At 42.2% G+C, this 15,417-nt stretch overlaps 1 protein-coding gene across 10 annotated transcripts in view; it reads left to right on the forward strand.

Annotated features, from left to right (window-relative positions):
* Positions 1 to 1,349: 1,349 nt before the first annotated feature.
* Positions 1,350 to 15,417, forward strand: part of kirrel3b (kirre like nephrin family adhesion molecule 3b) — a 189,806-nt gene continuing 175,738 nt past the window's right edge. For all 10 annotated transcript variants that reach the window (XM_030067616.1, XM_030067618.1, XM_030067620.1 and 7 more), the window contains exon 1: positions 1,350 to 1,499. In XM_030067616.1, the coding sequence (XP_029923476.1) occupies positions 1,457 to 1,499 (43 nt within the window). In that variant the 5' untranslated portion in view covers positions 1,350 to 1,456. The remainder of the gene's footprint in view (positions 1,500 to 15,417) is intronic.

A 15,417-nucleotide genomic window follows, 5' to 3' on the forward strand; every position in this document is an offset into this window, starting at 1 on the left:
TGCATATGACCACACAGGCACAAGGACACACACAACATGCACACAGAATGCTTATGCATACACACATACACAAACATAAACACTCATTCACACTTCCATGTTTACTTGCTGCCAAAAAGGCCAGCAGAAAGCCAAGTTATTACAGCTGAATAATTTATACAAACACAATGTTTCCTTAACCTGCGGCAGTGGTTTTATTCTACCAGCCCTGTAGGGTTTTCTCCTATATGTGCTGTTGTTTCAGGAATTACAGGCTGGGATGAGGAAAACTGGTTAAGAACAAAACAAGAGCGAGAAATGCCCCGTTTAAATATTCAGAAGGTGCGACCCGGCAAACTTGTCAGTAAGCAGTGCATTCGGGCATTTTATGACCCCCTGCGTGATAGCTCTTAGAGTGAATGACGGCAAATCTAATTCACCCCCGATAAAAAATTGGATACTAATGAATGCTACAGCGCACTGGTCTTGAATTCTAATGTGATCTTTATCCATGATCAGCTAAGGCGGCTCATAGATTCCACACTTCAGTGCTGTCACTGGAATCCCAAAAAAGGCAGAGGTCCGGTTGAGGAGGGCGTGGGGGGGGTGGGGGGGACTTTATTTGTCTGGTGGACGTCTGTGTTATTTGTCGCTAGACGGGCCAAGTCGCTCCCATTCTCATTCTAATTGGAGCTGCAGCCTCTCCGCTCTCCCATGGCAGCTCTGGTTCCCAGCGCTCAGACCCGAGCCTCCCAGCCTCACAGTCAGGCACAGCCACCCAGACCGCCAGGCTGAGAGAGAGAGAGAGAGAGAGAGAGAGAGAGGGATGGGGGAGGAGTCTTATTGTGGAGCATTCCCCTCTATCCCCTGACTGTGTTGGCTGCGTGAGTGGTAGAGAGAGAGAGAGATAGAGAGAGAGTGAGTGAGTGAGAGAGAGAGAGAGAGAGAGAGAGAGTGAGAGAGGGGGCGTGCGGAGACACTGAAGAGCCTGAGAATGGACGGGCAATGAGAGACCGTGCGAGCTCGAGCTAGAGAGTGAGCGCGTGAGTGCTCACAGCCAACAGCGAAGACACACACACTCACACACATACACAGAGAAAGTCTACAAGCTCCTATCAACAAGAGAGCGTGGCAAGGCAAGGCGCAGCTGACCACCGGCAACTCTGACGAGTGACACAGAAAGGGGAGAGAGAGAAGAGGAAAACAGGCAGAAGAAGAAGAGGAAGAAGAGGAGGAGGAGAAGAAGGACCGAGGACCAGGCTCCCCCCCCCCCGTCCTGATAAAAGGAAACACCACTGAGGGACTGTAGCATCCTTCCTAACCCCATCACCTCCCCCCCTCCCTCCCTCCGTCCCTCCCCAGCAGCACAGAGGAGCACTGTCTCATCTCGTGCAAGTGTGCGCGCCTGCCAACTTCAATTTCACACTCGCCCACTGTTCTTCGTAGGTTTTTTGCCCTCTTCACTTTTCCCCCAGTCATGCTCCCCTGGGTTCTCCTGCTCCTGTGGATCTCCGGACATGGTAAGTTCACCTGGATTAAGTTGCTTATTCATTACATCACGTGCGTGCCTTCTGATAGTGCTGTATGTGACACGGTGGCTGGGGGAATTTAATGTCGCCGGATTCATGTTTTTTCGCTGTGATGTCTGAGCTCACGCTGCCATCTGTGTCTTTCTTTTTCTTTTCTTTTTTTTTTTTTTTTTTACTACTCATAAAATAGCACTCCCATGTGCGCTGTTAACGTCTGAGGCGCCAGAGAAGCGAGGCAGTTGGATAAAGTCTGTGCGTTTGTCCTGAGGTTACCGAGCTGTGAATAGTTGGAGCCGGCACTTTTTCTGTTTAGTTTGTCATAGCTTTCAAAGCGGACAAGTTAAATACTTCCCAGTTCCCATTCAGCCTTGGTATTCACATCACACACGCATGCACGCGCACGCACGAACACACTAGCACGCACACATAAGGAGCAAAGTGAAAGCCTTCTAACCCTGGTGCAGTTCAGTCAAGCGTTCACTCCTGAGTCACATTGTTTTGAACTGAAAGCCTCTCCTCCATTGAGTCAAACTATGGGTTGGGGGGTGGGGGTGGTCAAAATAAAAAATAGGCAAGGAGTAACTGTGGAGTGCTTTATAATCCTGACTCACCAGTTCAGCTGGGCACCAACCAGTCCCTTGGACAATGTCTGCTGCTGTTATTTTTATTCCTAGACAGTCTGTTTGTGGACAGAATGAGGATGGATTAGTTGTTTCCCCAGCTTGCCACCAGGTGGTTGTCTTTGGAAAACAATAGAAGTGAGTAAAGTAAAGTAGAACTCTACCCTTAGAAAGCATGTGTCTAATATTTGGATGGACACAGGGCTGAGTCAGACCGTGGATGACTGTCTGCTACTTGCGCGGCGTCCGGCCCACAATGAGAGCCCCGGTTTACCCTTTTGGATGGTCAGGGTCAGCAGCTCTGTCACTGCCTCTCTTCAAAATCTGACCCCATCACGCCAGACAAACATCCTAAAGAGGACACTGGCTGAATGAATGTGTGTGTGGGGTCTATGTGTGTTTGCGTATGTGTGTGTCTTTTGTCTCCTCAAGGGAGTTGTAACCTTTTGTTTAAAAAAAAAAAAAAACACAAGAATCAAGGCAAAATCTTTCTTACAAGCTGGGATTCTGAGATTGTGGATACATCACAGTCAAATTGAAAGCTCAGAGATGGCAACACACATGTAATACAACAACAAATGGACCCTGGTAAACAAGAGACATTTTCCCTGACAATGAATTCTGCTGTGCCACATGTTGATTGATATCACGCAGAGGTACACACACACAAACACACTCACAATTTGAGGGGAAAAAGAGGGAAAAAAACAACTCTCAAATAGGGGAAATAGAAACGTTTATTAGGTTTTCGCTCTCCCCACTGATTCATTGTACATGTGCAAGCAGAGAGAATGTAATTATGTCAGGACACACTTAGAACAGAGCACCAATTTGAAACTGACTGAAGTGATGAAGCTAATAATATTGGTCTCAGCAGCGCCTGTGCTTTAGGGAGTCTAGATCACTTCCACAGAGGATGTCGGGATGTCGGTTTCCGTATCTGGTTTTTGTACGCCTGCATGAGATGGGACGGTGACACAAACTCAATGGAAATGGATCTAGAAAGTGGACAGAAGGAAGTGGTAGTCTTACTTTATAGGTCAAGACTTTGATTATGGGATGATTTTTGCACAGCAGACATAGTAGCTGCTGTCACTGTCCTTAATGCTGCTGCTTTTGCTGTAGTCTGTTTTCCTTGATTTCAGCCTTGTGTCCTCGTCTTTCAGTACCATCTGTGCTTATTATGATGCAGAATTGCATGACCACTCAAGAGTCTGTTCTCTCTCCACTGCCTCAAACGTCTGCAAAGTTTTGGATCCAGTGCATCTGACTCATACTATATGTATAAGTTTACTGAACTGTGAAAATGTCGATAACTCCTTTTCTTGCATGTCTGCCAATTGACAAACCATCCCTCAGATCTCCAGATACAAACCATGCTCCTTTTGGAAAGTTCATTGTTCGCTGAGTTTATTTGCATATTTTAGACATTAGACAGTATCTAACAGTTTTCTTGCTATTTATTTACTTATAAGATTGAATATTTGCACAAAATGTTGGTTCGTAGTAGCTTTGGTTATAAAAAAAAAAAAGTAAATAAATATAAAAGTCTCAAAAAAATTTGCATTTATCATATGTCTTCAATGCTTTACTCTTGGGATAAAGAATATATGGGGGCATTGAAAACAATGTGCAGTATTACTTTTCTCTTTCAAGTTTATTCTGTTACCATCACATACTGATGGTTTTTGTCACCCACATACCATTACAAGCATAACCTCAGCTCTGGGAAAACAACAAACATCATATCTCAGAGAGTAGCAGTTGGAATGAGGCTATTCCCGTGCATTTCAGCAGAGCTGGTTATTACCATAATATAAAATACTGCAATTCCTGCTAGGTAAACAGGAGATAACAACCTACCTTCCCCTTCCCTGCCTCTGGGGAAAAAAGTGCTCCCTTGTAGCTTACTCTTGTTGTACAAATTACGGCTCTGTTTATGTGCCGAGCTAGTGTCAGCAGAAAGCTGCGGAAAACAATCTCGTTTTTATGAACAGGGGGACAGAGGGGAGTTGTGACCATGGCAGCCACATCCTTATGTGAAACTATCCCGCGAGAATGATAGAGTGAGTGAGTACGAGAGAAAGGGCAAGTGGACCGAAATCGTATGTAGAGGCACTGTGCAATTTTTCTCTCAAGTTTGAGAAAGAAATGGATCAGCGAGCGAGGCAGAGTGACAGAGAAGGAAAGTGAGACCAAGAGTAGGGCTTTGGCGAGTTGCTCTCCATCCTGCCTGTGCTGTTACTGTATCTAGGGCACCTTTTCTTTCCCAGTCACCTCCTCAGCCAGTGACAGATGACACAGCACCAGTTGGGAGGATCTGGGAGACAGTCTCCAGGAACACAGTCACCTCAGGCCAAACTTGTCCAGGACCTCGTCTATCTCCTTGCTTACCCCCTCTCCCCTCCCCGTCCCGGCTATACGGTCGAACATTCCTCTCTCAGTCTCTCTATTTCACTCCTTGCTTCGCAGCAGCACATTGCTCCTTCCCTCTCTGATGAACCATCCCTCTTTTCTCTCTCCATCCCTCTCCCCCCGCTCTATTTTTCTCTCGCACAATGTGGTGTGATTGAGAACCCCAGCTTCTGTCGGGAAAGGGTGTTGTAATATCTGAGATCACGGCGTCCCAGTGGAGGCGGGGCAGTTTAAGAATAGTCTTAAACTGGATGTGCTTGTCTCTGTGGCCAAGAAGTGCTGGGAAAAAATTACACACTGTCAATGTAAAGCGTATGGGCTGAATTTATCATGTGGTCCCTCTCTCTCTGTCATCCGCTCTTTTCTTTGTCTTTCTGTCTCTCTTGAAATCCCTTGACACCTTGTGAAATGAATATGCAAACTGGGCTGGCTGGGTATTTTGTCCACATTCTCAGGGAAGAAAAAAAAAAAAAAAACAAAGTCTTATTATTGGGCGATACTTGAATCAAGCTTTACCCACTAGGGGCAGAGCTGCACAGAAATGAAATCCCAATCTCCCTAAATATCTCCTGCACCCCCTTTTCTCTCTCTCTCTCTCTCTCTCTCTCTCTCTCTCTCTCTCTCTCTCTCTCTCTCTCTCTCTCTCTCTCTCTCATTCAGTTCTCCTGATTTCACCACCCAGCCAGACTAAGCTGTTTCTTAGTCCTGGAAAGCAGGTCTTAGCACCCCAACAGCCTCTATTTCATTTACTTGTGTCTATTAACTGCTGTCTGACGATTCTAAATCCGCTTTTCATGGGCGGCAGGCTTTGATACATATTTCTTAACAAAACTATAATTAAATGTCTACCCAATGTCATGTTTGCATGTGTGGATTTTTCATAGAGGATATCATTCCCGCTTCTCTGGAGGGGAAGAAAAAAAAAAAAAAAAAAAACAGAAAGAAATACACTCCATTACATTCCACAACACTAATCAAACACAAATGACATTGGCCAATTTTCGGTCTCATTATTATGAATAGTTATTTGTAAGCAAGACATTACACTGCTGTCTAATGCACGGATTATGACCCATAATAATTCAATGGTAATTAATTGATTTATCCCCATTCTAAATGAAAGCTAAAACCAATATTTTTTTTTTCCTGCATGTTATTATAAGCTCTGCCATGCCAGCAATTAAATCACACTGATTTATGCTGATTTAGTTTCCACATCACTAACAACTGCAGTGCAGAGTGCGATTTAGTTTGGATATTGTCTGTATTTTGAATTGTGATTCTTGGATGGGACAATTAACACATCATTTGCCCTTGTCCTGCTCGTATGCCTCAACCAGTCATCTTACATGACACTTGGCTTGAGTAATGCTAACCCTGGCCGGATCATGTTATGCAAACACTCTGAGTGAAAGATGATGTCATCAGTCCACGAAGGGGCCCAGACCAGTGCCGTGCAGTTTGTTTTCTTGTTTGTGCTGCATGTCCCATCAAGGCGAGCCAGCTTAAGTCACCTCAGCCGCTGTGACCCCTGCTCATTTCTGTGCCACGCAAGATTAAGCCCACTGTAATCCCTCTGAGCCGAGCGCCCCGTTGGATATTTATGGTAATAAGTAAACATATGAATAAATAATCTAAGAGACTGTCTCTGGACAGCTGGTACTCCTAAGTCCCAATGCTTGGAAATGGCTGTGGCATTAAGGGGAGAGATGTTATTTCCAAGAAAATCAGTGTTGGCTAAGACTTTGTGTTTTGATGATCCCACATGAGATCAAGTGATATAACTGATTGATTTTTTCCCCCTCCTCAGTTAAGTTGATGACCACCCATGGAGAAAAGAAAAAAAAAAAAAACAGGAGTCAAAGTGTGGTCAGTGAGGCAGGAGATCAAAATTTTGATGGGCTCTTCTTCACATATGTCATTTTCAAATTTGTGGTATTTGACATATTGCCAGAGTAAAGTCTTCTTGATGCTGCATTTGTGAACATTATGGACACAAAAAATATAGCAAGTAAGTAAATATAACCAAGGCCAGCAATGTCCAATGTTCTCCTCAGAGTGTATTTGACTGGATCAAAGTGTCACCCTCGCTCAATCAGGATTCCAGTCTGTGGGCAAAGAAATATGAGTAATTTGGATTCTTGCTGGTGAACCAGGCAATGATCTGCCTCCTCCCACGTGGTTACTCAGCCTGTCAACAAAAACATGCCGTTTGGTGTGGGCTTCATTATCCATCTAGACGACCCTCTTCCCAACCCCAGCCGTTCCCTTTGCCACCAACCAATCAACCCCAGCCCCCTCATCTCGCTCTTAGACTCCGCAGTTGGATCTCATTCCTGGGGGATGAATTTATCCAGATTGGAATACTCAGCAAAAGGGCATTATCCCGGATTACATGTCTGTTGGGCGGCAATGTTAAGTAATTCAACCAGATGCTGTTGTGATCACTGGGTCACCTGTAGAGGCTGGGTTAGCAGTTGCAGTTCCTCTTTCTGCTCTGTGTTTATTGTCATATCCATCTATCTGACACACTGTTCCAGGGAGACGTGAGCAGAAATGGTCAGCTGATCAGTCCTCAACAGGAGGGTAAGATATTGGTAAAGGTCAGGTAGGAGGGAGTTCAGGAGTCTTCTCCAACTCTGGTCAGGATTTTTTTTTCTGGTAACAGATTATGGGATGGATTAATGGCCTCTAAATTGCAGTCTAATGCACAGCAAACAACACAGTATGTTATTTCTCTAAAGTGGCCAATCTGGCTTCACAGGATTGTGTGTGTATGTGTATGTGTGTGCTTGATTGTGGGGGTGTTATTAGTATAGTAGTGATACAACGTACTGCACTGTTTTCTCTTGGAGGACGCAAAGCAGTGAGACAGCGGGGCTCAAGGGCAGGTGTTATTGCTAATGCTCGTGTTTTGTGAGGTCCTTGCACATTTTTTGTCGTTTTTTTCTGCTAATCGAGTCTCTGCCAAGCCTTGATTTTAAAAGAATAGTCAGACTTACTGCTTGGATCTGTTTTTGCTTGTAGAACACAAAGAGGTGCACTTTGAGGCAGGTTCAAATGATGAAATGAGAACTTTGTGACTTTCTTGTCAAAACTCTGCTTTGCAATAGCAAATCTGAGGCACTCTGTTGTCGGGAAAACATTAATAAGCCCTCTGCCTAGACCTTTTGTTCAGTGCGAGCACACTGCAAAAATGTTAATCTTACATGTTCGCTTCCGCCTTAACATCTTATTTTTGTCTTAAATGGAGTGAAAAATTTTGCCATAGGGATAAAACAATTCTTCTTATTTCAAATACAGCCTCGCTTATTTCGGGGGTAATATTAAAACAAGCTTCAATATATTGAAACACAGCCAAATAAAGCAGATCAGTCAACTGCTATCAAGAAAATTGCACTTGATTCAACTAAATTTCTTCAATGCTGATTTGCACCAAAAAGAAGTAAAACTGTTCCACTCATTTTATCTTATCACGTTTTGATTTAGCAGAAATCTGCATCACAGTTCCCTCTGTTAAACAGACTGATCAAGCCTAAACTGGTCAGGATGTGATCAGACGCTGTTAGAGGTGGAATTACTCCTGATGCTGCTTCTGCTGCTGCTGCTGCTGTAGTTGTTGTGGTTGTTGTTGTTGTTTTTCTTTGCAATGATTTCTAGATACAGCAAGAACAATATGCTTTGTACTGGAATGGAGAGCTTCAATGTTTGATTTTCTAATTTACATGAGTGATGCCACCAACCTTGATTTAGCATTAGTTGTGCACGTAAAGGCATTTTTCCCAAATCAGGAAAACAAACCTAGAGTCAATATCAGTATAGAGTGCCATTGAGACTTCCCAATGACACAAAAAAAAAGATGAGATTTTCCACTGAACTCCATATCCATTGTATAAAGTAGACCTTAAGCTGTTAGAAATGCATGTTGGTCAAGCTCCTGCACCTTTCATAAATTGACTGCAAGAATAGAAAGTACAAGTGAATTGCAAAATGTGTCCACCCTGTCATGGGACAATTTCTAAATAGAGTAAATATGTTCTAATCATATTGATTACAAAATGTACATTTTCAGAAAGGTATTTGGTCCCTCGTTCAGGAATATATTTTAGTTTCTGGAAAACATCTCTCAAAAATACAGAAATTATGGAAAAATATGTTTGTATATGTAAAATCTGTGAAAGTTGTACTTTCTTTTCTGAATAAACTCTATAAATAAAGGTATCTGGTCAAACTTTGAAATAATACTGTTTGGCCCTAATCTCTTCAGAGCAAAATCACACAAAAGGTTTTGATAACTTGTGAAAATAATTATTTATTCACATAAAACATGAACATGACAGGGTGGACAATGACATGACGGGGTGGACAATGTTATGGTTTTGTCAACAAATGTTTTTTGGCAAAACATGACTTTTTTCACCTACTGTATTTTGAATTGTGCACAGGTAGGCTACATTTGGAAATGACACTCAACAACAGCAAATTAAATAAATAAAACCTTCAACTAGAGGAACAAACAAGATTGATATAAACAAAACAAAAACATGTTGGTCCCTAAATGTAGGCCTACCACAAAAAGTATAAACATAGGTATCCTTTCAAATGGTTTCTTTCTCTGCATATGTTTTGTCCTCCACTTGACTTCTGAAACACTGAAAAACTTATAAAACTGTTATAAAACTAGACTTGATGACGGGGTGGACAATGACAGGGTGGACGTTTCTGGCTGAAGTTTGCATTTAATGAGCACATGGTGGGCCATTAGCTAGCAACATGTATCAGTTAGGAAGGTGACTGTGTATACTTTAACAAACATATTTTGAATTTCTGAAAAGCATTTATATAGATTCATATTTTGCAATGACAGGGTGGACACATTAAGATTGAACACATTCAAGTTCAATCATAAAATGATGAAAATGTCAAAATATAAATGTTGATATGTACTCTCTCTGCATGAGCTATTCTTCACTCCATTTGTAAAAGACAAAGCAGTGATAGTGATGTCACTGATTACAGCAGGTGGTTTCTTATAGTGGCAGTAACCACCTAATGACAGGGTGGACAGCAAATCCAGGGACACATGCAAAACGTTTATTATTATTATTACATTAGACCATAAATGATCCAATTGACTCATTTTATTCAAGTACTTGATGAGAGCAACAAGAGCATGTAAAAGGTTTGTACATTGTATATCATTTATCTACTTATTTCACTCAGTGAAGTTAGTAGAGAGGAGTTTGGGACATGGCAAAATCACATGCATCTAATCATAGAAAATTTTTTTAAATATGAAAAACACCCTTTTAAAGATGTATCTCTGTACCAATGTGTGTTTAAATGTTTGGCCATTTATAATAAACCCTCAGAGTTTTGTTATTTTGCAAATGTTTCATGAAAAGTGAGTGATTTCTGCCTGGGACACCAAATGGTACCCTATATTGATATTGACTCCCTATGCCATAGGAAATACACATTGTTAAATAAGTGAATAAAAAATGAGGAACAAATGAAACAAACAAACAAAAACATGTAGGTCATGGTTAGTGTTATTTCTGTAGTCCTGTAGCTCTCTGTATTTCTGTGTTTCTGTTATCCAGCAATTACCTTTTTTTTAACCAGGAAAATCTGAAGACATTTTTAAATCTCTTCAGTTGTAATGTTTTGTCAGATTCCTCTTAGCACAATATGTTTTTTTTAAAAAATATTTATTTTTAAACAACCGTTACATTTTTTAAATGACCATTACATTTGTCTCATAGTTGCTTCACTCTTATAAAGCATGCACTCAGATTGAATGCCGTAGCCTGCCTAGCCAGCGTGCCAGCAGGGCAAGGGTTCTCTCCGCAGAATCAAATCAAAACAGCGCAGTGAGGAGAGGACCAGGTCACAAGGCTGACGCACAATGCAGGTTGTGAAGAAACACTTGGCACCCTTGCTTTTTAGTCGGCAGAGCATGCTTCACTGCTTTACTAATAAGTAAAATGATATTAGCCAGCAATTGATTATGGTTATTTTTTCAGTTGTTTTAAAATAGTTTTTATTCTATTTCACTTTATCTGAGAAAAGGTCCATAGCGAACAGAAATAATTTGATTTCAAGTTGGCAGTTTTGTTTTGTTTGAGGATATGCATGCTTAAAGCTGGAGGAAATTCTTTGTGTTTACATGTTGTCCCAATGCAACAATATTTATTTATTTGTAAAATAGCAAGTCTTTTGATGGGACTTCTATTATTTGGAATATAATGGCTAAGCAAAAGTAGCCTACTTTTCAAGAATATTATAAATCCACATGAATTGATGATGCCATTCTTTATACAGCCTGGACATCAATCACTTTTTGAGCTCAATAAACCCAGATAATCTTTGACTTGAATTTGTGCCATTTATTCATGACATTGAAATCTTCCAGGGCACATGCACTGGCACCAATTTTTTTCTAATGGAAACCCTGGTAGCTCTGCTGGCCTGTCTTTCATTTAGTTCTACTACAACCCACCTCCATTTTAAAGACATCTCCTGACATCCACTTATGTTTCTACAGTGCCTTAAAGGCTGATGCACATTTAAGGTGATGTGCATGTAACCTGTGCAAGCAGCCTCTTTGACCTACCTTTGCTCAATGCCAAGCAGTCTCATTAAGCTATGGGAAACATATGGGTGTAAACTGACCGTAAAGTCCTCGGTCATGGCCCGAAAATTTCCATCCCATTTTTCTTGGGGATGATGTTATCTGCGCTGATCTACCGTTATAACCTTGAGTAAATCACATGCAAGCTTTGCTGCAGCACATTGCCACCGATATAGTGTTATGTATCCTGCATGCGTCTGAGGCATTTGTGAGTAAACCAGCCAGCCAATGCATTGACAAGACTGTAAAAGGGTGTGTTAAAAGGAAGGCTAGAAGATGCATTCAGTGCCTCAGTACAGGAGGCACTTGAGGAATTGGGTTCCTGATCTGATAAGGACTTCCTAGTGTTTGGCGGGAAGTTTCTAGGACAGCTCAATATTACACCTGGATGAACTCATCCCTCTCTCCTCTCCCTCATTTCCTCCATCTCTCTTTACCTCTCTCACTGTCAGAATGTTCTCATGCCAATACTTCATAACAATGGAATGATGGAAATGACTTTCAAATTGTGCAGTGCACATGCATTATATGTGTATGCGCAAGCGTGCACGTGTGTATGTGTTGTCTCTGCATTTACGAGAGGGTACTGCTGTGCAACGCCAATTACAGCTGCAAGCCTTGAACGGCAATATAAATGCAAATCAGCCTTTTAACTTGTACAAGCAGAATCTGGGGAGAGAGAAGCTCCTCACCTGTGGATGAACGTGCGTGTGTCTCTCCCTGCCATAACAACTGGTGTGCATGTGTTTTGGAAACACCAGTGGCAATAGATAGCATGCACTTCTTTTCTAAGGATACCTCATGGCTGTTGAGTGCATCTTGACCCCATTATAACAAGTTCCACTGCCAGCTTAGAGAACAGTTTTACACTACTTTGGTGCAGGACAGCCACATGAATTGATGTGCATCTGGCATGATTATCTCTGCAGTTGTGCTGCTGCATGTGAGTGCGCATGGCTAAATTTTGCCCTGCATGTGAGGGCATGGTTGCCCCTGTGTAACAGAGGAATAGGAAAACAGTTATCTGTATGGGCACCAGACACCAGTGCTGAGAGGCATGAGTTTTTGAAGGGCTATTTGATCTGGCACTGATACCAAAAGATGTTTTATTCAGCAAAGCACATCAGACACAACAGCAGCAAAAAAGTTACTCTTGATCCAAAACAAAACTTTTGAAATCTGCCAAGAGGGAATTGTGTGGCTTTGAGAATCTAAAAAAGCCTAATATTGCCACCCTCCCCCATACCTTAGTGTTGATGGGTATGGTTTTTCACCAGTTGCCAAATGAGGCTTTAAGCCACCTGCTCATCCCACTGAGACAATTACATTCACTAGTAAGGATCACAGTGTTAGTATAGGAGCCAGACACTGCCCACCATCGATACCCACCCCCACAGACCCGCATCCAGCAACAATGATGCTGGCAATGTGCCACCTTCTCTCATCCTAATTAGTGCATTTGTTGAAAGGACGATAGGAGCATTTGACACCAGGCTGAGGAAATCTGTGAAATGGGGTGTTTGGTGTGCACATTGACTGAAAAATCCCCCTATTGATCCCCAGATGAGTTTAGTCTTACACCTGTGGCTCTGTGGCTTTATAGAGCTGTTTACCAGAAAAGCTGACACCATCTCCATACACTAAGGCACACAGACACTCCAAACTGTCTCCTGTATACAACCAACCAACATATCTCCCCCTTGTGTTACCAAAAAGCAATCTGCCTTACTGCCACAGCAGATGGCTCCAGATCTCCAAGTGTCCTGTTGATGGAGCTACTGAGAGACCAGGGTTTGTGAGTATTGGGGGCTGGATAATATTGGTTGATCTCTAAAATGCTATACATAAAGGTTGGTATTGATTCACATACATTAATATGCTCAAAGATAAGAAAAGAGCTGTATTGATTGGAAGTCTGCGCTTATGGCGTATCTTTAATATGCTACTGCTGATATTCACTCTGCCCACTCCACAATGCACAAGGCCTATTTTTATATGCAATAATAATGTGGTGTCAGAGGCATGATCAGCTAAGGGCAATCCCTGGATATATTTCACCACTCTGGGTTCCTGCCACATTGTTCCTTTCAGTACTGTCAGAAAAGCTGACAGAGTAAACAAAATGAATTAAGGTATAATTAATTTTTACTGGCCACTCCAATATTCCCTTTACTGATCTGGAGGTTGAAGAGCTCTTTTCACACACTCTGATTTTTATTTTATTTTTCAAGTGCAATTTAATATTGTGGAGGCTGGCCCGGGCGTTGAAAAATGCTAATGCGTGTTGGGGAGTTTAAATGATTTGCTATCCTTTCAAATGTGTTGGCAGGGGTTTCAATCTGGCTGGCCTCCTGGGGGAATTCACATTGGTCATTGCTCAATCCCTGGGGGACGTTAGTGCAAATCACAAAGGAGTACAGGAGTCATTGCAGTTTGCCACTCTACCTTGGCTACTGCCCAATGCTAAATAGCAGAGGACCTGGCTCACAATACTGGGCAGGGCAACCCCATACCTCTCTCTCACTCTAACCTTTTTAACCTGATTAAATCAAATCAAAATACCACAGTGCAGACTGCAGACCCATTTGAGGGAACCTCAAGACAAACAGTTGAAGAGGAACCAGAAGGCCTTGGGGTGCACCAAGGGCAAGGCCATCCATTACTTCCTGTGCAATGCAGAGCACAGGGACATGGAAAATGCCTGTGGTGCACGATGATGAACAGACTCCACATCAGAGATTGGATTATAGTGGAGAGAGAGAGCCCTAAAAGCCATGTGCAGTTTATTGAAGCCTTGTCTAAAGTGATAATGCTGCTACAGAGAGCTCCATGAAATGACGGATGAATGGACAGTGGCCTATAAAAGAACTAACATCAGGCTAGATGGGTCGGGTAAACAGGCAGGTCCACCATGGTCAACTCATTTTCTTATAAGAGCAGGAAGTGGACACAGTGGATAGCCACTCTGAAATGGACCGTCAGTTGCTGTTACCCTCCAGTGTCATCATCGCAGGTGTGTGTCTTGCTCAGAGGGATTCAGTGCTCCAGTTCACTGCAATTTGGGGCTCTTATCATCACTAATGCCCATGAGGTATTTGGAGGGAAAATGGTAGCACTGTCATTGCTAAGATTTCTGATGTACTCTTCCTCAAGGTACTGATCTCTGTAATAGTCGGAATTTGTGATGTCTGCGATGTATGTTTGACCAAACACTCACTGTAGGTAAAAGGTTTTCTCTGAGGGCGGGTGTAGAATCCATTGTTCACCCCTGATGCACACAGAAGCTGAGCAAAAAAGAAGATGAAAAGGCAACGGTACAGTACAAGTCAGAAATTTCATTGGTTTGGTTGGAAACTGCAGAGCAGCATTTAGGTAATACTCCTGTTCTTGCTTTTCAGGCTGACTCTAGAGGATTTTCCCCCACTGAAAGGCATTGTTATCTAATAGCTGACTGATTAAGATCATAACAGCGCAATGTCTTCCCAGGTAGAGAAAAAAAAAATATAACACTTGGAGAAGGTACTGAAGAAGGAAGGAAAAAAGAAAGACATCTCAAAAGGAAGTGGATTCTTGTCACAAATTAAAATGTATCTAAGGCTTGCAGCCCTAATCCTTACTGCCAATGCATGTGTTGTGTGTGTGTGTTTGTGAGTGTGTGTGTGTGTGTGTGTGTGTGTGTGTGTGTGTGTGTGTGTACAGTATTTGTGTGTTTGTGCAAACGAGCACAAATGTGATTATTCCTCGCTTCCGTTGTATGCTAATTTTATTACTTCACATTGTTTGCCTATCTCACTATTAACAGCTTGACTTGCACGGTTTAAAACGCTTCTTTCAATGGTTTTTCATTGGTGATAGACACCATGCTGTATGTATGCAACAGATTAGTAGAGTAATACAAGAGTGTTTTTTTTTTTTAATTTATTTATTTTTTTTTAAATTTTTTTTTTAATGCCCTTATGTAACTTTTAGCTTATGTTTCACTGTGGTTGCAGTGGTGGAGAAAAGTGCGTGCCTCTTTCCCAATACTGTGTGACACCAGCACGACAGGACATAAAAAATGCATAAGGGAATCTAAAGTTGATCATGGCAGCACACAGTGGGATGTTCAGAGGTGTCACCAATCCCCTCATCACCTCTGGTGCGTGGCCCCTAAACTTTGTCTAGGTTTTGAGCGTGAATAATTAACATGACTTTCATTAAAAAATGCACTTTGCTCGGACCCAGCTCTAGAAACTGTAAC

The sequence above is a fragment of the Myripristis murdjan genome, chromosome 13 (assembly GCF_902150065.1).
Source record: "Myripristis murdjan chromosome 13, fMyrMur1.1, whole genome shotgun sequence".
Lineage (NCBI taxonomy): Eukaryota > Metazoa > Chordata > Actinopteri > Holocentriformes > Holocentridae > Myripristis > Myripristis murdjan.